Consider the following 24,898-nt stretch of genomic DNA (forward strand, 5'->3'; position numbering starts at 1 on the left):
GCGATTTAACGCAGGTGTTTACTAGAAGACGCCTCCCGAGCGTCTATATCGACTCATAGATCTGAGGAAAAGCCTTACTCAAACGGGCGGGAAACCCTGATTTCCTACTGGGTGGTATGTTAAAGCAGCCAATCAGACCGTCTCGACCACTTCCAACACGCGGTATTTCTAATGTCAGCCAATCAGATTTCCACACGTAATTTGGACTCGAAATTTCGTAATTACGAAACTAAATAAAATTTAACGAAAAAAATAACATTCCTTTCCACAAATAAAATTACTAATAAATTTAATCCACGCCCCTCCTGGCTGCCTGTTATAAAGTCAGGCTCACTCGGACATGCGTTACAAGTTACCCCATTACACAACAACTTTATCACGCTTACATTTACATAGTTTTTATAAAATATCACAGTCTCGCATTACGTATGCTCTCCATTAACTCTCTCAGTTTCTCCTAAACACTCACATAACCAAAACACAAAGAAATAATAATTTTCCAATGTACTGTTAGTTACGTCCGAAATCTGTTGCAATAAATCTGAGGAAAATTCCAGAAAATTAAATTATATGAACCTGTCTTCTAGGTTGTAGTTTCAGTTGATACTATAGGTGAATGCATTACAGTCCCTAACTCGGTTTCACAATGCCCGCACAGTTATTGTGTGTTTTAGGCATAAATTTATATCTCCGAAAGTATTGTAGTTATCGATTTGAAATTTTAGCAGAACGGTTGTGATATCCATAGAATGTGCTACACTACGTATGAAAAAATTGATTCAAAGAGAGTATGTGTAACGTATTGCAAGCAGCGTTAGTCGAGTACACGGCTGGCGTGACCCAGTAGCCACCGTCAGTTGTGCCAGTGTGAGAACCAAAATCCGCTCTCCTGCCTCCACGGAAATCTACACTTTCAAATCAGGATGACAACTCGTAATAATTTGCTGCGTTACAACACCATCAATAATACTGACAAAAATTATCAGCTGAGAGCGCAGATTTGTAGGATTAAGATGTCGAACGCCGAAAGGAAAGTGAGACTGCAGTTATATTATCTATAGTTTGCAAGCAATAGAAAACAGCGGAAAAGATGAAATGCATCCGAGAATTGTTGAAAAAAGGAGCGGCAGGTCGCATGTCTGTTTACTGACAAATGAGAACCACATGCCTGGAACATTATATAATTTTTTTCCCGACGCGTCCTGCATCGGACAACAAATTATTAATGTTGACAGGAGATAAAATAGAGAAACGAAATACCTTAATGGGATAGGCAATCGCAGTCGATGAGAGATGAGGAATAATTTTGATATTTCTGGGGACAGGAAGGTCATTGAAATTCTCTAAATTCGGTTCTGTAGCATCAGCAAACACTATTAATAAAATCCTACGTGAACCTGTGAACCAATCATATCTGCCCCGCAAGGATATGTCCAGGTAACAATTGGTGAAATTGACGTGCATTTCACTGACCTTTCGTTACTCATTGTAGAGATATGACTTAAACACTGTACTTTAACGCTGTGAGGCTGGTTCATGAAAATCTGTTAACTTTTGAATTGAGACTATTGTCAAACCACCAATACATCACCTCACGCGTTCACTATGTATCGACAATACTGAGAATATCTTGAGGGCCATCAGTACTGCTCGTCTATATTCTAGTATTGACAAAACGTCAATACGCCCTTTTAGAAAGTCAGTATATTCATGGTTTGACAATGTTACTGAACGTGTAAAGATCGGTTTCTCTTCCTTATCTTAAAACTTCAACGAGGTCGAATTCTCGACAGCATATCGGCATTGATCACAAATAAAAGTTATTGATTGAAAATTAGGATTCAACGTCCCATCGGCGATGAAATTCGATAAGTAGCAAAAACATTGACTGGGGAAGAAATTAGGTCATGCCTTTGCGAGGGAAACAACCCGGCATTCGCATTACCAGGTTTGATCAGACAGGGATCTGAAATGTGATCTACCCGAATACCAGTCCAATGTCTTAACAACAGCTCCTGTACCCCGTCTCTTGGTCACGACCCAATCAATGATGCCAATATTCAGACATGACAACGTAATCTGTGCCTCATGCGCTACTGTACGCGGTTAGAGTTTAAAGAAGATTCCTGTCTCGTGGAAACCGGTTGTATTATGAAAAGATATTGTGACTTGGCCAATAGGAGATTAACAGAATGTAGTAGATGAATGTCTATCGCCGCTACCATAATGACAATTTTTCTCCATAATTACGGCTCGTATTGTAGTTTACACAAAGGCAAATACATTCAGAGTAACTTCCTAAATTTTAATTTTATATTTGGTGTTAATAAACGTTCTTCAGGGACGATTTTCTTGCTATTCCCGTCTTCATTTTATACTCTCTTTACTTTGGTCATCGACAGTTATCTTGCTGCTAGAACACCAAACCTCATCTACTAGTTTTAGTGTCTCATTTCCTAATCTAATTTCCTCATTATCATCTGATTTAATTCAGTGGCATTATATTGCCGTTATTTTAATTTTGTTTGATATTCACCTTATAATCTCTGTTCAAAGTCCTTCACTAATTCAGACCGAGCGAGGTGGCACAGTGGCTAGCACACTGGACTGGCACTCGGGAGGACGACGGTTCAATCCCTCGTCCGGCCATCCTGATTTAGCTTTTCCGTGATTTCCCTAAAGCGCTCCGGGCAAATGTCGGGATGGTTCCTTTGAAATGGCACGGCCGACTCTCTTCCCTGTCCTTCCCTAATCCGATGACACCAATTACCTCGCTCTCTGGTCTCCTGCCCCAAACAACCTAACCCCCAACCCAACTAATTCAGAAGAATGTTGATGTCCGTACCTACAATACCGGAAGAAGAAGCGGCGTGTTTTACTTATTATTAAGGCTTTGAGTGGCTCAGAGTGCGTTTCAATAGGTATCAACATGAATTTTTCATTATTTGCCCAGTGAAATAAAATGTGTAACAGATAGAAAATAAAATTTTAAACATCACCTAAAATCATTCCTTCTCGACAATTTTTATAACCTCTCACGTGCAAATGATAGCATACTGATGGCAGAAAGTGAAGATGTGTTAAAGATCCTCTTACTGAAGGTGAAAGAATGTACAAAGGCTGGTCTGATAGTGAATGTCAAGAAAACGAATATTATGGCAACTACACCTATCACTTCATGGCATATAAGAGGAGAAACAATGATGTAGTTTCTGTGTTCAGTTATCACGGATCCTAGATTTCTGCTGAAAATGATTACAGCCACTAAATCAAGTGACGCTTGTTATTTGGCAGAAAGGCAATGTCCAATCTTGTCAGTGTTTTAAGGAACAGACACATAACATTAACAACATAGATCCGTAAAACAAAGACTACGCCCTTTCCAGCTGTGATGTAGGGATGTGAGACCAGAAATATAACAAAGGCTGAACGATGTAGAATAGACACCTTTGAACTGTGATGCAGAAGGAAACTTCTGAGAGTTCCATGGTTAGCAAAGTGAACAAATAGGTCAGTAATATAACAAATAATACCAGATTTCTCCGTGGAAGGTCTGACACAGAAACAAAAGCACACCTACTTTGAGCACAGTATGGCATTAAGAGAAAAAACACGATAAGCTGGAAAAAACGTTAATTCTGTGGAAGAGCGAAGGCAGAAGGAGACTAAGGGGGGCAAAAGAATTAGATGGCTGATGGCATCACAGGAGTAATGGATTCCAACCTGAGAAGTCTGCAGGACAGTACAAATTAGCCTGCATTAGTTCTAGGGGTCACGGAATGTTGGAATCAACTAAACGAAGAGAGAGAGAGAGAGAGAGAGAGCGACAGAGCCTGTAAAACAAATAAAAAGCCATTACTTTTTATTTTTATGTGCAATTCAGTAAGACTGAAAAATAATATGCTCGTTGGTGTTAAAACTCGTTGTGTGGACGTGTCATGTAAACTGACTCGTTCCACCTTATTTTAATTAAAAATGTCTTCAAATGACGTATGGAACATGAAAATATCTCAAGACGCTGCCATTATGTTAAATGTTACAAAATATTCGCAGGAGGGAGGTGGATGTTGGAGGTGGAGGTCATCGTTTATTGCTGACTGCGTATGTTTTGGGGAATGAGCATGACGGGAAAAGCAGAGAAACACATAGGCATGCCAACAATTATTCTTTGCAACCGGGTCAAGAAAGCGGTGGTACCACAGCTACCCAGGCTCACACACCGGAAAATGCATTGATGGTGATACAGGCACTAGAGTCTTACAATAAGCATTGTAAATGGCTGCCGCTGTGCGTGTCGCATAAACAATAGAACCGAATCAAAAATACTCACCGCACAAGGAAGGCCAGTGCGTCGCTGTTGATCGCGTTGGAAAGATGGAAGAGGCAGGTGTCCGTTCCCTGGAGGCTAACCGATGGCAGACAATAGCCCCGTGGCACAATCTTTGCGTGCACCTAATGGGGCAGAGGTCTTAATTGCGCTGATTGACACAGAGATAGACGCAAGGGCCTGCAATTAGCGGTCCGTTCTTCCTCGTCTTAATTGGTTTTAGTGCCGCGCTTAATTTGTAATTCTGGCTCCACCGCTGCTGCATTCTGCATTGTTAATACCGTGCATATTGAGTCGTGGCGCCCGGCTAAGGGAAACGCCACCGAAATAGTGTTGTATGCGATACTGAGAAGGTTGTTCATGACGAGGAGAAATGAAGCTTAGTGTTTAACGGTCTGCCGAGGATAGTGTCATTAGAGACGGGGCCCGAAGTCGGTGTTGGGGAAGGACAGAGAGATTTCGACACTGACGTCATAAAAGATACAATCTTGTCGTTTGCCTTAAGCGATTTTGGGATCACCACACAAAACTTATAGCTGGCCGGCTGAATGTGGATTCCAAAAACCGTCTCTTCGAATGCGAGTCAAGTATCCTAACCACAGCATCGTCTCGCATGGCCCTCCTCAGAGAAAAGTAAAAATGAGAAACATTAACTAATTCCCTTTCTGAATGGCTAACGGAGTATTAAAGTATAGGAAACAAATGGTCAATAACAAACATTTCAAGCAGCGCTAGGTCCTGAATGCTCATTGCGTGTGAGCCAAGTATTTGCTACGCTGTTTAAGATACATAAAAAAAGTAATGCTAGCTGCATCGTCGCTGGTGACGCTACCTTGAAGGACGATACACAGTCGTCTGTGAAGTAAGTGTACACGGCGCAATGCATCACTGCTTATAGTACATGACTGGTTGCCGGAGAAGGAATATTACACTACAGAGGAACTTTTAGGCATGCATTAGATGCGCGGTGCAGCAGAATGCAGTACCAGCTAAATCCTAACTGGAAGACACTTGTAGCTATCTCCATGGACAGAATATCACGAGAAATTGAAAGGAAGTCCCTGCAGCGACGTATTACTGCGTCACCGTAAGCTGTTCCCCATGTGAAGTTGCATATGGAGGCCTACGCCGGATAAAATGCAAAAGTATGTCCTAAATGATCTGTTTTCCTCGCATCTCCATTAGATGTCCTGCTGTCCTACCGGTTGGTTATCTTCTCCACTGGTCGTAGAAATTTAGCTGGTAGATGAACAGGGAAATTCAGGACGGAAATGAGAAACGCAACTTTTATTTTCAATACGTTTCTGACCCAACGATGTGGCGCAATGGTTAGCACAATGGTGTCACCTTCGGGAGGACGACGGTTCAAATCTGCATCCGACAATTCTGATTTACGTTTCCCGTGGTTTCACTAAATCGCTCCAGGCAAACGCCGGAATGGTTCCTTTGAAAGGGCACAGCCCATTGTCGACGGGGCGTCAAACCTTATTCTTCTTTCTTTGTCTTTTTTCGAGTTTTTTGATTAAAACGATTGGACGGCACCTAATTTTTATTGGTGAATCGAAAAGATGCATTTCAGTGCTCAATATATTGTCGATAGACAGCGAATAAAATCGTGAATGTTACGTGTGATCACAGATATGAACAACGTATCAAATTAAATACAAATTGCAAACTTTTCCGGTATTAAATCTTTGAGTGTCACTCCAATCACTGTCCGAGGCACTTTTAACACTAAAATATACAACACGGTTGACGAACCACAAGTAACATGCACTACTGCTTGGAGTCTGTGACTTAATAGCTGCAACAAGCTCCTTCAGCCTGGAGACTATGATTGACTTCTTTGCCAATGCAAGCTGTAGCTCGTCAGCTGATGTTCGTAACATTATATTTATTTATCTTTATTAACATGATTATATTACCAAAATTATTAGAAGTATTAAATGTTAGTGTGACTTACAGCTTCCAGCACAGTGAGCTTATGATCTGAATGTGTTAAATATTTATCATTAAGACTGAACTTCACTCAACTCGTAATTCTTCAGGCTCTCTAGGCGGATTTCTTCCGTTTGTTCACGTTGTTCTCGCACGATGTGTCGAACGCGTAACCCGCTGTCTTCTTCAGGTGCCTTTGTTTTAAGCAATTTTCATTCTCCAGCCTGTACAAATGCGAATTCTTTAATATTTTTTGCGTGAGTACAAGTAATCATGCTTTACAAACTTTACAATTACATGTTTTCCAACATAAATAAAATAAAATTTAAATTAATTTTAAATTTGGCATTTTATAAGGAAAGAAATTAAAATGTTGCTAATATTACTCCTATTTTACAGATTACAAAGTTCTCGTATATGTGTGTGTGTCGTATTTGTTTCAGCGTTTGGATTGAATAAAACACTTCCAAGAATAAATTAAATTAACTGGAGTAACTTAATTGAATAAATTAAATGTGTATAAAAATGAGTTGAGCGAAGTACGTCATTAAGTAGAAAGATTGTAGGCATTTTTGGATATTGGTACCATATTAGGGGATGCTATCTTGGTTGCTCACACAGTGATGTATTACTTCTGGTAGCTACTGGTGTCGATTAGGTGAGGAGAATTTTCATTCACCTTACCTACTTGTCACTGTGGGTGAAGAGTGATGTTGAGGTACTAATAAGCGTACTCTTCATTATATAGCTATCCTAATTCTAGTGTGCTTGAAGGTAGTGTGCTACTGTGTGTGTATCTGTATGTGTGTGTGTGTGTGTGTGTGTGTGTGTGTGTGTGTGAACGCGAGATATTCGGTTCTGTTGCATGTGTTTCGTGTTTCTAGTGTGTATGTGTCAGTGTGTTTTTAGTCGTTCTGTCTTTGATCTAGATATGGAGGGTACTGGTACTTTTCTTGTTAAGGTTACATTGTATAGGCTGGGTGAGGATACTCTTTGAAGGTGTTGTGGGCTACTGGCTCTATGCATTTGAATTTCGTCTGTCGAGGTCTTTTTGTCAGCAGTTCTTCCATGTCCGGTCGGTTAGTGACACTGTGTTTTCCGTAGTTGGCTCTTAATGGGGTTTTCAGGGGATCCACTCCAGTAATGTCGTATACATTATTACTGGGTGTAAGTCTCAGGGCCAGCCGCTGTGACCAAGCGGTTCTAGTCACTTCTACATCTACATCTACATACATACTCCGCAATCCACCATACGGTGCGTGATGGAGGGTACCTCGTACCTCAACTAGCATCTTCTCTCCCTGTTCCACTCCCAAACAGAACGAGGGAAAAATGACTGCCTATATGCCTCTGTACGAGCCCTAATCTCTCTTATCTTTGTGGTCTTTCCGTGAAATATAAGTTGGCGGCAGTAAAATTGTACTGCAGTCAGCCTCAAATGCTGGTTCTCTAAATTTCCTCAGTAGCGATTCACGAAAAGAACTCCTCCTTTCCTCCAGAGACTCCCATCCGATTTCCTGAAGCATTTCTGTAACACTTGCGTGATGATCAAACCTACCAGTAACAAATCTAGCAGCCGGCCTCTGAATTGTTTCTATGTCCTCCCTCAATCCGACCTGATAGGGATCTCAAACTCTCGAGCAGTACTCGAGAATTGGTCGTATTAGTGTTTTATAAGCGGTCTCCTTTACAGATTAACCACATCGTCACAAAATTCTACCAATGAACCGAAGACAACTATCCGCCTTCCCCACAACTGCCATAACATGCTTGTTCCATTTCATATCGCTCTGCAATGTTACACCCAAATATTTAATCGACGTGACTGTGACAAGCGCTACACTACTAATGGAGTTATCAAACATTACGGGATTCTTTTTCCTATTCATCTGCATTAATTTACAGTTATCTCTATTGAGATTCAGCTGCCATTCTTTACAAAATGGTTCAAGTGGCTCTGAGCACTATGGGACTTAACTTCTGAGGTCATCAGTCCCATAGAATTTAGAACTACTTAAACCTAACTAACCTACGTACATCACACACATCCACGCCCGAGGCAGGATTCGAACCTGCGACCGTAGCGGTCGCGCGGTTCCAGACTGTAGCGCCTAGAACCGCTCGGCCACAACGGCCGGCCCATTCTTTATACCAATCACAAATCCTGTCCAAGTCACCTTGTATCCTCCTACACTCACTCAACGACGACACCTTCCCGTACACCACAGCATCATCTGCAAACAGCCGCAAATTGCTATCCACCCTATCCAAAAGATCATTTATGTAGATAGAAAACAACAGCGGACCTACCACACCCAGTAGCGTGTCCCATTGTGTCAGCTGTACCTCATCGTTGTTCTTCTGTAGTTTTTTGTCAGGTGCCTATATCTGAACAGGACTGTTCGTGTCTTGGATACGTTCGGCCGAATTCTCCACTCGGCCACCCAGTCTACAAGTCATTGTAGGTAGGTCACTGTCTTCCACTGCACAGTGGTTGTGTTCAGTTCTGTGCACCAGTACGGCGCGTTGGCAGCGTGAAGTCCTATTGTCTCTGACGGAATTGTCACAGCGGTACGTCGGCAGTATACAGTGCTTACAGTAGCGGGGACAGGATGTTCTCTTGTGGTACTCGTGCCTTTGGTGTTGATTCTTGGGATACTGCACCAGGGACATGTACCTTGGATATCGTGTTTGAGATATATGCGGGTATTGGAAGTACAACTTTGTTCCGGTGACCCATCTGTGCTAACATGTGAAGTAGTTGGGAGTGTCAGAGCTTGTCAAAGGCACATTCTATGTCTAAAAAGACTGAAAGCATGCAGTGACCTCTATTGAAGCTCGTTGTTTTTTCCATCAGTCTGTTCAACCAACGGATCATTGGTCGAGTGGTCGTGTCGAAAGCCTGACTGTGTCAGCAGGAGGAGGTCTTTGAGTTCTATGTACGTGTCTACAAGGTCGGTTAGTACTTGTTCAAATGTCTTTTCCATGACGTCAAGCAGAGATATCGGCCTTTAGGAGTGCGGTCGGTACTTGGTTTCTCAGGTTTTGGTGTCATTATCGTCTCGTTGTCTTCCACCTTTTCGGTATGGTCTCATATGTAAGGCAGTAGTTGTAGATGAGAGAGGGGATGGGTGTTGTGCTGGGGCTTTCTGTAATTTTATTCGTTTTGTGTCGTTTTGTCCAGGGGCGGAGTTCCGTCCAAAGCGGATTAAGTCGATAATGTCTGCCTCGGTTATGCCTTTAGTTATGGCAGGCTCGTCTTCTTTTTCTTTTGTTAGAATGATGAGAGTCTGTGATAGCTCATTTTCACTTGAACCTTGAGTTTTAGTCAATTTTGTTATCGTATTAGAAGGAGCAAACTTGTTGTAAAACTGTCTGAAGGCTTCAGTTTGTTATATTTTATCTGTTGTTGGTTCGTCCTTTAACAGTAATTTGGTGTTGGTCTATTGTCTTCGGCCTGTCAGCGTTTTGAAGTGCTTCCAGAACCTGCCTCCCTGTCTGTAGTTTAACTGTCTGCAGGTATCGTCCCACTGTCTTTGTCGGTAAACGGAAATGATTCGTTTTATCTTTGCGTTTAGTCTGTTCCGCTGTCCTTTAAGGTCTGAGTTACCCGTCCGTTTGATTTGTCTGTATAACTGTTCTTTTTCTGTCTTATTAGGTGGAGGGCGTCCTGGGGGATGGCCTGTTTCCAGTTTTCTACGACAGTAGTGGGAATGGCTTCGTCTATTGCGTGTTACATGGTTGTGTGTGTCAGTGACCTGTTGAAGGCCGTCGTTGTCGTGGTCGCCTGTTGCCTATGGGAAACGCTAGGCTCTCTTAGAGGATATCTTTGGATTTGTCTCAGTCTGCGTTAGCATGTTTTCGTATTGTCCATCCTGTGAGCATCTGGTCTGGGAGTTGGGTGGCACTGGTCGCGAAAAGGATGGGAAACTGGTTACTTGCAAAGGAATCGTAGATGTTATATTCTGTCGTTTCGTCGCTGATACTGGGGCTCTGCAGTATGTGGTCTGGCTTCTAATTCCCATTAGAGCCGACGATGGTCGGTTGATCTACTGGGAGTCTGTTGACAGTTTCTATTGTCAGCAGATCGAAGAGTTGACGCCAGTTGCCATTGTCTGCTCTGTACCCTAGCGTATGGTGTCTTGCATTTAAGTTCACCTAGTATTAGGAATCTTTGAGTGTCATTATACAGGGTGATTCAAAAAGAATACCACAACTTTAGGAATTTAAAACTCTGCAACGACAAAAGGCAGAGCTAAGCACTATCTGTCGGCGAATTAAGGGAGCTATAAAGTTTCATTTAGTTGTACATTTGTTCGCTTGAGGCGCTGTTGACTAGGCGTCAGCGTCAGTTGATGCTAAGATGGCGGCCGCTCAACAGAAAGCTTTTTGTGTTATTGAGTACGGCAGAAGTGAATCGACGACAGTTGTTCAGCGTGCATTTCGAACGAAGTATGGTTTTAAACCACCTGATAGGTGGTGTATTAAACGTTGGTATAAACAGTTTACAGAGAATGGGTGTTTGTGCAAAGGGAAAAGTTCTGGACGGCCGAGAACGAGTGATGAAAATGCAGCACGCATCCAGCAAGCATTTGTTCGCAGCCCAGGAAAATCGACTCGCAGAGCTAGCAGAGAGCTGCCAATTCCACAATCAACTGTATGGAGAGTCCTACGAAAAAGGTTAGTTATGAAACCTTATCGTCTGAAATTGGTTCAAGCACTGTCTGCAGCTGATAAGATTAAAAGAATCGATTTCTGTGATTTTATCCTTGCTCAAATGGAAACAGATGAATCTTTCGTTTCAAAGATTGTGTTTAGTGATGATGCAACTTTCCACACTAACGGGAAAGTCAACCGTCACAATGTCTGTATATGGGGCACTGAGAATCCGCGGGAAACAACTCAGTACGAACGTGACTCGCCTAAGGTGAACCTTTTCTGTGCCATTTCAGCCAATAAAGTTTTTGGTCCCTTTTTCTTCGAAGGTGCTACTGTAACTGGACTACAGTATCTGGAGATGCTAGAGAATTGGCTGTTCCCTCAGCTCGAACAAGAAGCACAACAATTCATATTTCAGCAGGATGGAGCGCCACCACATTGGCACTTATCTGTCCGTAACTACCTGAACGTCAACTACCCGAGGCGATGGATCGGCCGCCAGGCAGCCCATGACAGAGCACTTCATCACTGGCCTCCAAGAAGCCCTTATCTTACCCCCTGCGATTTTTTCTTATGGGGGTATGTTAAAAATATGGTGTTTCGGCCACCTCTCCCAGCCACCATTGATGATTTGAAACGAGAAATAACAGCAGCTATCCAAACTGTTACGCCTGATATGCTACAGAGAGTGTGGAACGAGTTGGAGTATCGGGTTGATATTGCTCGAGTGTCTGGAGGGGGCCATATTGAACATCTCTGAACTTGTTTTTGAGTGAAAAAAACGTTTTTAAATACTCTTTGTAATGATGTATAACAGAAGGTTATATTATGTTTCTTTCATTAAATACACATTTTTAAAGTTGTGGTATTCTTTTTGAATCACCCTGTACATCGTAATGACTGTGTTGGTAGGGGCCTCCCTTGGCTGTTGTTCATACAGCCTATGTTGAAGGTCCATCTGTTTCTGTCTGCTATTTGGACTAACACTGCTTCGATGTTCTGATGTGCTGCCGGTAGAGGAATTCCTGTCTCTGCTGTTGAATTCCGAGTATATATTGTCACTCCAACTCTGCCGTCTTGCCTATCTTTCCGGAAAGTTTTTTTTTTTTTTAATTCGGGAAGTTGAATTTATTCCTGGCCGTTAGCCACGTTTCGGCAATGCTTGCAACACGAACGTCACCCTGCTGTATTATGTGCATCAGTGTTGTTTGTTGTCATTCCTTGCACGTTGGCAAAGGGAAGGTTCAGTTGTTGCGCATCAGCCTTCGTATTGGTGCTTGGGCGGGGGTTCTCTTGTCGCTAGTGCTCCGATCGCCGTCCCCACCGTCTTGGGTGTCCCCTGGAGTCGTGCTCGTCGTCTGCTGCTCTGTTTCTCATCCGCGCCGCGTCAGGGGTTCTATCGGCCGAATGCTGCCACCTTGACAGTCTTAAGGGTGTCTTCGAGTTGTGTGTGAAGTTCCCGCCTTTTGAGGCAGGCATACGGTCTTACGCTTTTCATCAGGTGTTCAAGACGCACCGTCTCCTCCGTGGGACATTTCGGGTGTTATGTCTTACTTTCGCTGCTTTTAGGGCTGTCTAGTGACGTGTCTTCTCTGTAGTGTTTTGTGCTCCACCCAAGGACTGTCTTCTTGGTCTCCAAGTGGGAGAAGGAAATGGATAGAGAGAGGTGGGCTGGAGGGGACAGCCAGAGAGTTGTGAAGGAAGAGACAGCCAGATTGTGGAGAGAGAGGAGGGAAAAAATATGGACAGTAGTAAGGAGGAGGGCGATATGTACAAGGAGATGGGACAGAGGAGACTGACAGAGTGTGGGTGAGGCGAAACAGAGAAGGTATGGAGAAAAAAAAATGGCTCTGAGCACTATGGGACTTAACTGCTAAGGTCATCAGTCTCCTAGAACTTTAAAACGCGTATGTATTTAGTACAGCGATGGCGAGGCATGACAGAATCTCTGACCAGAGAGTTATTTATCGTTGCTAGTCTGCGCTTGACCGCGCGAGAGTTCAGTTGCATGTAGGGAGTCGGCAGTAGCAGTTGCGGTCGAGTTGCGAGAGAGTTCAGTTGTACGTAGCGAGTCGCGACGGCATGTAGTAGCGCGCGAGAGGCAGGCGGAGTTGTGTGTGAGGAGTCGGCGGGCGTCGACATGGGCCTCTGGTCAAGATTCAGGACGAGGTATATTTTTTTTATAAGGTAATGAAGCAGCATTGCGCTCATCTGATAATGTAATGCATCTTAAGTGTAATTAATTTGTTCAAGAATCGCCCCAATAATAATTTTTGTTTTCAAACCAAGCATTTTAACAAAACAAACATTTTATTGAAAGAAAGTTTCCCATGCATTTCCTTAAAGAAAAAATTTTCTTAAGTTCAAAGAATTTTTGCGATGCATTTCCTCCAAGCTATGGCGAAAAATAAGAGCAGATGCAATTTCACTGAGGTAAGAACAGGGCCTAAGATCGACATTTCGGTCTATTTGCGTTTTCATTGTCACTGAGATTTCATTTTTTATTGAATTGACTTTCATTTTTGTTGGGAGCTTACACATGGCTCAGATTGCTATTTTGCATTTATTGTCATTGTCATTAAATTCCATTGCTGGGAGGTTACACTTAGCTCTATGTCCATTAGCATTTGAATAAGAATATTTCATACAATATTTTGTGGGGAGGTTACACTTGGCGACATCCGGCCAGGATCGTATTTCTTTGGGAATCTTCTAAGAAACAGTCAGATATCTGCTCTTATTTGCTTAAATATAATTAGCATTTGGCGCAACGCTTTTACTAATTTTATGACTTTCTTTCCTCAGATCATCGGCAATTCGTTGTTCTGTTGTATTTGTGTGTTGTTTTTGCATTGTGCTTATTTGTTTTGTGAATAATTTTGACTATTGTAAAAATGCCGCGAAAGACTGTGAATAGTGTATCGCGAGGTATTATGAATGAAATTACCGACTTAAACAACGTGACCGATAGTAATTGTGACACGCAGTGTAATGATGACAATCCTGCGTTCACCGACAATCAGTGCGTTCCAACCTCTAATGATGATTATTGTCTTACTGATGAACAAACGAACTCAATTGTCTCCTCTGTTAATTTGACGACAATTGATGATGCTTGGCGTTCTGTTGGAATGAGCGCTGCCCAGCTTAATACACCCGGTTTGGAAAATTCAAATAATGTACAGACAAATTTTTCTAATGAAAATGGACAATGTACTGAAAGTACTACGGATTTATTTAATTCCGAAATAGTGTCTGACAGTGTACATCCGACTGATAAACGTTTTTGTAAATTACAGAATGACCAAATGGTCACACAAAACGCGACAATTGGAAATACACCGTCAAACAGTACAGAGAATGGAGTAGGTAATGTTATTTTGGATCAAATTATGGCAATATTGCTACAAAATAGCGAAGATAACAAACAATTTAAAGAAAGTTTCAGACAACAGAGTGAAGATAACAAACAACTTAATGAAAAATTAGACAACAATTCCAGACACCTTAGCGAGCAGATTACAGCCGTTGCCGTGCAGTGTCATGATACTAAGGAACAGTTACGCGAGGAAATTGAGGCTTGTTCAAGAAAATGTAGCGAAAAAATTAGGTCTGTTGCTCAGGAATTAAGGGAAATGCAAACAGCTACAACAGAAACACTTAGAGACGAAATTAGCGGAGTTGCTAAACAATGCTCTGAAAAAGCTACACAATTACGCGACGAGTTTAAAACAATGACGGTAGAACTTTTGCGCACAATGGATGAAAAGATTGACGCGAAATTCGACCAACAGAACACTCAAATTGACGAACGTTTTAATCTCCACATACAAAACAGTGATACGCGTTTCCGCAAGTTTATTCAGGATCAAAATAAAGTAAAACGTCAAGTAATGGAAACAATCACTGCACAAAGACAAGAAGACAAACGTAAATTGCTTGCGAAGCAAAACCATACTTATACAACAATATTGCTACAGTGTCTGACAAAATTAATACCATCGAACAGTTGAACGCGGAATTACGTGACGAAGTTTCCGATCTTAAATCGAAAACAGCCACATACACAACAGATTTTCAAACAGTGACTGAAAGACTCGAACAATTAGAACTAACACAGGATTCCGATGTCGTCAAAGCTGATGTTAAAAAATTGAACGAAACTATACGTAAATTGCAAAAACAGATTAATGCCTCAGACACTAAAACCGATGATCAGGTAAAAATACTGACTGAAATATGTGATGAACTGGCCAGTCGTATTGACGTTATTGAAAGTAATAATGACAGCAAATCAGACGATACTTCACCGGTTTCATTTAACCAAACACCTGAATTTCAAAATTTACAGCAGACAATTAATGAGATAAATTCATCTAATAACACATTGCATAGAAAATTGTCAAGTTTACAGCAAGAGGTAACACAGATAAAAAATGTTTCAGCGTTTAACACATCACAGCAGTCGCCACTTTGTGAACATTTGTCAGACTCACGCATGGCGTATAATACGGGTAATCTACAGAGAGTACGGGATTTAGATTCAGAACAGACACAAACAAATAGATTCTCTTACAACACAGAACCTGTTCCGTCACACAGAGACGATAATTTTGATTACAAACATTTTCTGTCTGTGAGAAAATTTAAAGTGTTTAAAAATGACAGAACACAGATTCACCCACTGGATTGGATACAACAGTTTAGCTTTGCTTTTCCACCGACTTGGCCCATAACACACAAACTTGAATTTATTTGTAGTTTTTTGGAAGGCGAACCGGCAACTCGTAAGAGACCGATCGCGAGACAATGTTACTCGGTAGAAGAATTCCAGAATGCTTTTCTGTCAGTGTATTGGTCGAAGACGACACAGTGCGGAATAAAAGATCAATTAATTAGTTTACCAAATTATGAGAACTCAAATTTTTCCAGTGTTACGCAATTTTTTGAGCATATGGTCCAACAAAACCAGTACCTAAGTGAACCATACAGTGAATCTGCACTTATACAATTATGCATTTCTAAATTACCACGATCATTAAGAGTGTCACTTCTAACGGGTCAGCAAAAAGAAAACATTTCGGCATTCAGAGATCTGTTACAGCTCTTGGAAGTACAACAATCAGACTATTCTTTCGTAAACAAAAATTTTTCATATAATAACCAAGGTCAACAAACATACAGTAATTACGATCAGTCAAGTATTCAGAGATCTGTTACAGCTCTTGGAAGTGCAACAATCAGACTATTCTTTCGTAAACAAAAATTTTTCATATAATAACCAAGGTCAACAAACATACAGTAATTACGATCAGTCAAGTAATTTCAATAGTAAAAGTAACAGACGCTTAAGCAATGACAACCACCGAAACTTCAATAACAGACAAAATTCTAATTATCAATATCGTCAAAATTTTCAGCAACAGGAACCACATTTTAGTAACAATAGACGTTTTCCACCACAACAGCATGAAAGTCAGCCGGTTAGAATACCTAACCAACAATGTAATGCACAAGGTCAACCTAACTTTAATGTTTCGCCGCGTGCACGTATAGTCCCAGATCCAACAAATAGTAACGCACGGCAGCAAAGGAACAACTACGTACAGAAAACACAGTATTTCAATTCCTATCGCAATGCACCGTATAGGAATGACTTTCACGACAGACGTAATAACGATGAGCACAATTATTAACGTACATATAATAACAGTCGGTCTTACCAACAGCAAAATCATCCGCAAGAACATATTCTCATGAATGAACCCGACAGTAGGTATCATCCAGAGCGTAACACGTCTGGAAGAAGTAATAGAACAGTTCAAATAGTAGAAATGCCACAACATCCTCCTCACAATAATAACACGTCAGATAGAATTTGACTAGATACAGTACAGGTCGCAGCTTCCAGTAACATAAGCACTACTTTTGACACGCAGAATGTTGTTCACGAAAATGTAATTACTTTTGACGATGTCAGAGACACTCTTTTGCAGGAAAGACCAGTTGTTCAGAAAACTATTTCACATCCTGTCATCGAAATTAAAATTGGTTCATCGAAATTTTCAGCAGTAATCGATTGCGGATCACCTATGTCAGTTATAAATGAGGAAACTTTTAATGAGTGTAACAAAGAGAATACCTATCCCACATTACCATTAGGCAAAACGAAAGTAAAAGGAGCAGTATCAAGTAAAGGTGTAGACGTTAAATTACAGACGCATTTATCATTTTGTATTGCAGGTCACACATTTCATTCAAATTTTTGGATTATTCCTTTATTGACAACAGACTTTATTTTAGGTACTAATTTTCTCGTACAACACGACGCAGTGGTTGATTTTCAAAATTCCTATTTAATGTTGAAGGATGAAAATGTGCAATTGGCTTTAGAGTTTCAGCATTCATTATTTGCGGAAGAACAAACAATTAATCGTACAGAGGTCACTTCCGCAACACGTAACATAGACTGTAATTCCACATTGTTCACTGATACGTACGTACATAACTATAACACTCCAGACGAAGCTGACTACGACGTAATGCAGATGATTTCCGATAAAGTTAAACAAAGCAGTGCAAATACAGACGACGAACGAAAGCAATTACACAAAACTCTTTTACAGCAAGCTCCAGTTTTTGACAACATTCCTGGTACTATGTCCGGATTTATGTATGAATTTCAAGTCAAACAGCACGACACATTTAAAGCTAAACATTATCCCATTCCGTATATCCATAGAGAACAAGTTAAGAAAGAATTGCAGGATATGCTTGACCAAGGAATTATAGAACCAGCAGTTAGTCCGTACATAAACCCGCTACATATTGTTAAGAAAAAAGATGGCTCACTTCGCCTCGTACTTGATTCACGTCACATCAATGACGTAATTATTAATGAAACAGATCGACCACAGACATTAGAAGAACTATTACAGAAATTTCACGCTACAGCTATTTATTCCACATTAGATTTGAAATCGGGATTTTGGCAAATTCAACTTCATCCGAATTGCAAAAAGTAGACAGCTTTTCTCTGTTTTGGTGACTGTTATCAATTTTGTAAATTACCGTTCGGCTTAACTATTTCCTCAGCAGCTTTTATTCGCGGTTTGAACACAATACTTCCGACAGAACTTAAGGACAGAATTACGACGTACGTAGACGACATTCTTATCGCAGAAGCTAACTGGTCTGAACACAATCTGATTCTAGAACAACTGTTACAAACATTTCATGCTCAAGGACTCACAGTTAATCTCAGTAAATCGCACTTTGGCAAAACTTCCATAAAATTTCTTGGACACGTAATTTCAGCAGAAGGCATTGCGCCTGATCCGGAAAAACTTCAAGCTCTACGTGACATTACTGTTCCTACGACAAAGAAACAATTACGCAGTTTTTTGGGCTTAATTAACTTTTTTCGTAAATTTATTCATCACTCTGCTTTAGACACACCTAGATTATGCCAATTAACAGGTAAAAACACTATTTGGTCCTGGGATAAGCAAGCACATTCTGAATTTATGAACCTGAAACATGCTTTGTTGAATGCACCACTTTTATCGCATCCAGATCTTACCAGAAATTTTTCCATTGCCAGCGACAGTTCTAACACCGCTTTAGGCGTACATATTTTCCAGGAAATTGTAGAAGATGGCTCAACAGTAATTAGAAACATAGCATTTGCAAGTCGCATTCTGTCACCTGCTGAACGAAATTATTCCGTTACAGAATTGGAAATATTATGTGTTGTATGGGCTTTTACAAGATTTAGGCACTTTCTTTATGTCAGACATACCACCGTTTACACAGATCACAGAGCGATACAATTCTTACTTTCGGCTAAATTCACTCGCGACAGATTAAGCAGATGGAAACTTTATTTACAGGAATTTAATTTTACGATTGTTCACATTCCCGGCACACAAAATGTTATAGCAGACGCACTATCGCGTTCTCTCAGCAACAATCAGCAAGACGTAGCAACCAACTTCTGCAAAGCAAATTTCAGCGTTATGTACATTCAGCAAGTTGCATTTGAAAATTTTATTTCGTCGTCATTACAGGACACAGCAAAAGAGCAAAGTAAAGACAATGTGTGGAAAGAAATTAAACACCTGTGGCAAGATAGGAATAATGTTACGATTAGAAACCATTACACTGTACGCAATGACATTCTGTTTCGCCGCTCTCATCCTGACAGCAACAATTGGTTATTATGCATTCCTGACGAACTGGTTAACAAATTAATCTGGTACACTCATTTAAGTTATGCACATTACGGAGCCAGAAAATGTTTTCTTATACTGAGACAGAACCGTTATTTTGCCAACATGGAGAAACGTATACGACGAGTTTTAGCGTCATGTAAAATTTGCCAGAAAGCTAAGTCAGACACAACTTCACATATTCTTCCATTATATCCCATTATACCTGTTAAATTAAGACATATGGCCGCAGTAGACATTTTTGGTCCAATTCCGAGAACTAACAGAGGTTTTTGCTACATCTTTGTCGGTGTTGAACTCACTTCAAAATTTGTTACTTTCACTCCGTTACGCAAAGCTACTGCTAAAATTGTTTCGAGAGCATTTGTAAAACATTTTCTATTTCATGTAGGGCATGTGATGAGAGTAATTTCCGATAATGGATCACAATTTCGTTCTGCTATATGGACACGCATGTTACGAGCTAGAAACGTTTCTCCGATTTATATATCCAGGTACCATGCTTCTTCGAACCCTTTTGAACGATTAATGAAAGAAATTGGTAAACTGTGTAGAATATACTGCCACAAAAGACATATTAATTGGGATACACACATATTCTCCTTCCAAGATGTAATTAATTCCATACCAAATGAATCCACTATGCTATCTCCGTCTGTTATACTGAAAAATGCTGAACCACCTAACAAAATTAAAGAATTAGTACACTTTCCTACATCTCGTCGATTAGGACTCCATGAAATAATTAACATTGCGCTAAACAACATCAAACGTGCCGCAGAGCGCCGAAGAAGACAGCAAAAACAGGTTTGTACACGCCGTGACTTTCACATTGGACAGAAGATATTAGTACGTACACACTATTTATCCAGCAGAATAAAAGGTAAGTGCAGTAAATTTGAACTTCTATACGCAGGTCCATATCGGATTCGCAGCATTCCTCACCCCAATGTTGTACACGTCGAAACTTTGAGAACCAGGGCAACCACCATGTGTCGAACATTAAACCCTTTATTGAATTAAACCACTTTATGATGCCACTTATGACCACTTGTACAATTATATTCACGTGATTAATTATTGATGACTATCGTATTTTTTCTTGGCAAGTGCCCGACAAGGTAAGGTTAGCGTGTCGCCCTTCTTGTCGTTACACATCAGACCGTGCATATTTTCCAGATGAACTTACACATTTTATGACCACTTATGCAATTATACTTATGTGTCTAATTATTGATGACTACCGTATTTTTTCTTGGCAAGTGTCCGGCAAGGTAAGGTTAGCAGGTCGCTTTTCTTGTCGTTACACATCAGACCGTGCATATTTTTCCAGACAAACTTACGTATTTTATGAATAATTATGCAATTCTGTGTAGTGACGTATTAATTTTATCAAATTCTCTCTCCATTAAAGTCTTTAATTCTCGCCTCTATTAACTACACTACATACAAGCTGAACACAACGAACGTCACATTTTGTCTTTCTTATGTATGTACGATTGTTTTCATGTTTTGTTTGTATGCACTGTAAAATAGTTAAGGTATAACACACACTAGTTGATTTTGACATTTTTTGCCCTATGATATCTCAACATCGTGACTGTTTTACTTTTTTTTTTTTTGCTGCTGTATTGTGATATTCTCTGTACATTTTTGCCTTTGAACACTGTCTATGCTTTTGACATATTACGTTTTCTGTCATGTTATGCTGTATGCTTAATTATGTCACCATAAACCAGTCATTATTTAGTGAGTATATGATGTAAATGCTAGATATTAATCTTTGTTTATCATTTTCAGAAAGAAATAACGTGTAAAGGAAATAAATTAAACAGAAATGGGAATTTCAACTACGGAATGATCGAAAGAAGATGCAAACTTCGTGAGGGCTTTGTAACTGGCCAAGGATTGCCACTGTTTATTGTAATACGATTACCCATGATGCCAATATTTGCTATAATCAGTTAACTTTATGAACATTATCCTGTAATACTAAATACATGGTACAGAAATGTTGAATAACTGGGCTATGAATGCTGCAAACTACTAATGTAATTCTCAATGAAGACTACTATGTGACTTAATGTCCTTCACCTTCTGAGATAACTACCCTGAATTACTGCAATATCCATTTGTCCTGTCCATCCTCCTGATCATGGAGCACTATATTTGGTTTTTGCACTAATTCTACGTTGGTGTGCCTTGTAAGAGCGTGGTGTTGACACGACATGCTGTCCACCACCGTAAGCGATGAAGACGTTATTATGGTCCCACTGTTTGGTGTACCTGATGTACTGCCAAAATGATAACAGGGAATATTACTACGACATTTCAGTGTCTTGGATACGCTGATAAATACTTCTGGGAAAAGAACTGCAAATTGTCTCACTTGGTGTTGTATTTCTGTGGAAAGATATGGACTTTCAGTGCAGCTGCGTGCAACCTAAGTGCTACAACCATGACGCAATCCTTCCTATTCCTTCCCTAATTCTTGTAAAATGAAAAAGTCATATACAGTGCATGTGCACTTCCTTTCATTTGTTAATAAGATCAGTTATCCTGAAATTACTAAAGACTTCTATAGTCATGTGCACTTTATTACACTCCTCGATTTGTTTGTTTGTTGTAAAAATATACTAGAGAGTACTACAGTGCGTGTGCACTTTTTTCATTTGTCAATATGATTAGTACTCATTAGGTTTATTTGTCGTAAAAATATTAGAGAGTTTTTCAGTGTGTGTGCACTTTATGCCATTTGTACTCATTACGTATTTATTTTGTGGTTTTCTGATATGTTCTGTACTACAGTGCGTGTGCACTTTTGCCATTTATTAATACATTTTGTGATTTGCTGATATATTCTCAACTGCAGTGCATGTGCACTTATGTCACTTGTCAACATGATTTTTTACCATTGCGTTTATTTGTTATGAAAATGCTAAAGAGTTTTTCAGTGCATGTACACGTATGTCATGTGTTAATATGTTTTGTGCTGAACGTCAGTAACTGTGCACTTATGTCATATGTTCTGTACTCATAGTCGTTGTCTGAAATGTTTTGTACTCGGTGCATGTGCACCACATTTAATTCATGTACTACATCTGAATATTCTGTAAATTGTAAAAGTTAATTAATTAAGAAAAAATTTGTTGATCATGGCAAGTCCAAATGACTCACCATCGGTGCCAAATTTTTGCCCCCCCAGTGGAGGGTTATGAAACGCGTATGTATTTAGTACAGCGATGGCGAGGCATGACAGAATCTCTGACCAGAGAGTTATTTATCGTTGCTAGTCTGCGCTTGACAGCGCGAGAGTTCAGTTGCATGTAGGGAGTCGGCAGTAGCAGTTGCGGTCGAGTTGCGAGAGAGTTCAGTTGTACGTAGTGTAAGTAGGCTGTTTAGGTTTTTTTATTGGTAACGCCACCTCTGTATGAAAATCACTGGCTGTGCTGTGTGCAGTCTGTGGCTGCTTTGCATTGTTGTAATACTCGCCATTGTAGTGTTGGGCAGCGGCAGCTGGATGTGAACAGCGCGTAGTGTTGCGCAGTTGGAGGTGAGCCGCTAGCAGTGGTGGATGTGGGGAGAGAGATGGCGGAGATTTGTAATTTGTCATGAAGTGCTATATTTATATATGATGATATCAAGGTAAATACATTGTTTGTTCTCTACTAATATCTTTCATTTGCTAACTATCCCTATCAGTAGTTAGTGCCTTCCATAGTTTGAATCTTTTATTTAGCTGGCAGTAGTGGCGCTCTCGCTGTATTGCAGTAGCTTGAGCAGCGAAAATTTTTGTGAGGTAAGTGATTTGTGAAAGGTATAGTTTAATGTTAGTCAGGGCCATTCTTTTGTAGGGATTTTTGAAAGTCAGATTGCGTTGCGCTAAAAAAAATATTGTGTATCAGTTTAAGGACAGTCGTGTATAATTGTTCAAAGGGGACGTTTCATATGTCGACCCTTAGCCTAGGATACCTCACTGGAATCTTCTGATTTTTTTCTTGTAGTTTGCGTAAGTAGTGTAGATTTTGTTTATTGCTAGCGCGTAATTGTAGAGAAAATCTCCTTTGAAGTTGCAGACTTTCATTGTTGTACAGTAAAACTGTTGTGGTATGCATGTAGATTTGCACCAAGTATTTCGCAGCTGCAATTAACTAGATATTATTTTCAGTTCTATGTTAATGTGTTCTCTTATTTTTGCTCTTAAAATTGTGCTTTTCTGTGTTGTCGTGTGAAATACTGTGACAATAATGGCGTGTGAAAACCGTAATACTAGGCTCCAAAGTAAACTGAGAAATGACAGTGAAGACGAAAGAAGTGTGTTAGCGCCGCAGAGTAATGAATTAACTAATGTTCAAAGTATTAATTTGGTAATTGCGCATAGGGAAATGGAGCGGCCGGCAAACAATGGTGTAGACAGTGAAACAGGTAGTGAACAGGGAGGCGTTATCGATCGATTGGTCGGCAACAGCTCGCCTCAGGAATCGGGAATGACAGAACACAATGTTGCAAATACTGCAGACTCAGGTTTTGGGTTCCCACCGTTTTCTCAAATGAGTCAAGACACATTTTCCACTTGTCAAAATGTGAATGTTGCCGGTGCAACTTCACTGCCGAAAAGCACTGAGGAACGTGTTTCAGACACCAGTGCATTGTTATTACAATTAATGCAACAAATGGGACAAAAGCTTGAAAAGTTAGACACAATGGAACAACATCAGAGACAAACACAGCAACAGTAAGACACAATGGAACAAAATCAGAGACAAACACAGCAAAAGCTTCAAAAGTTAGACACAATGGAACAAAATCTTAAAAAGTTAGACTCATTGGAACAAACACTTGAACAAACAAGTGAAGATTTAACTACTGAGTTACATAACATTGAATCGAAATGTCAAAAAGTCTGTAATGACGTAAAAACACAAATTTGTGAGCATTTTGAACCTATTTTTTCGCGGCATGAAAATGCATTACAGAATCACGAAGCAGCCATAAAAGAACTGCAAATTATTGTTCATGAAAATCATGAGACCTTGCAAGCTAAATTTGACTCAGTTGCATCTACCGATTCGGTTACGCAACTTGCAAAAACTCAGGAAAACTTTAAGGACACAGTAGATACTCTGAAACTTGGTTCAGAAAAACACACTGAAGAAATAAGTACACTATCGGAGAAAGTAGCCGAACTTTCGGATCAGGTCACTAACTTATCTACAAAGGTAGATGATGATCTGAATGACACAAGACCCGTAGCCTTCACTGACACAGAAGAGTATGAACAAATAAGAAAATTCAAACAAAATCAGAATCAAATTAATACACAACACCAAAGAGAAATCCGGGAAGTACAAGATCAGCTGACACAGGTAATACAAGAATTACGTATTTCAGAGGACACTGGCGCTTCAACACGGGAAGAGGGACTTAGAAACACGGAAAAGCTGCAAAATAATAACACAGGGCATTTCTGAAGTTATGAAAGAAATTGGCAATGTGCACCGAATTTTGAGATGGAACGGCCGACACGACCTAACAATGACCGATATGCGACTCGCCGACATGATGATTTTGACTATATGCTGTTTATTACTACAGGTAAATTCAAAACATTTAAGAATTCTGGCAACGACATTCATCCACAAGCATGGCTCCATCAATTCTCTCATTGTTTTCCTCCCAACTGGTCGTTGGAACACAGATTAGAATTTATGTGTGGCTACTTAGAGAATGAACCAGCTGTAAG

General features: G+C 40.2%; 1 protein-coding gene across 1 annotated transcript in view; it reads right to left on the reverse strand.

The window, feature by feature from the left end:
- Positions 1–6,336: 6,336 nt before the first annotated feature.
- The window catches only part of LOC126419026 (toll-like receptor 2), a 171,171-nt gene continuing 152,609 nt past the window's right edge, over positions 6,337–24,898 (reverse strand). Inside the window, exon 12 of the mRNA XM_050086097.1 lies at positions 6,337–6,489. Coding sequence (XP_049942054.1) covers positions 6,478–6,489 — 12 coding nt within the window. The 3' untranslated portion in view covers positions 6,337–6,477. The remainder of the gene's footprint in view (positions 6,490–24,898) is intronic.

Source organism: Schistocerca serialis, chromosome 1 (assembly GCF_023864345.2).
Source record: "Schistocerca serialis cubense isolate TAMUIC-IGC-003099 chromosome 1, iqSchSeri2.2, whole genome shotgun sequence".
Taxonomy (NCBI): Eukaryota; Metazoa; Arthropoda; class Insecta; order Orthoptera; family Acrididae; genus Schistocerca; species Schistocerca serialis.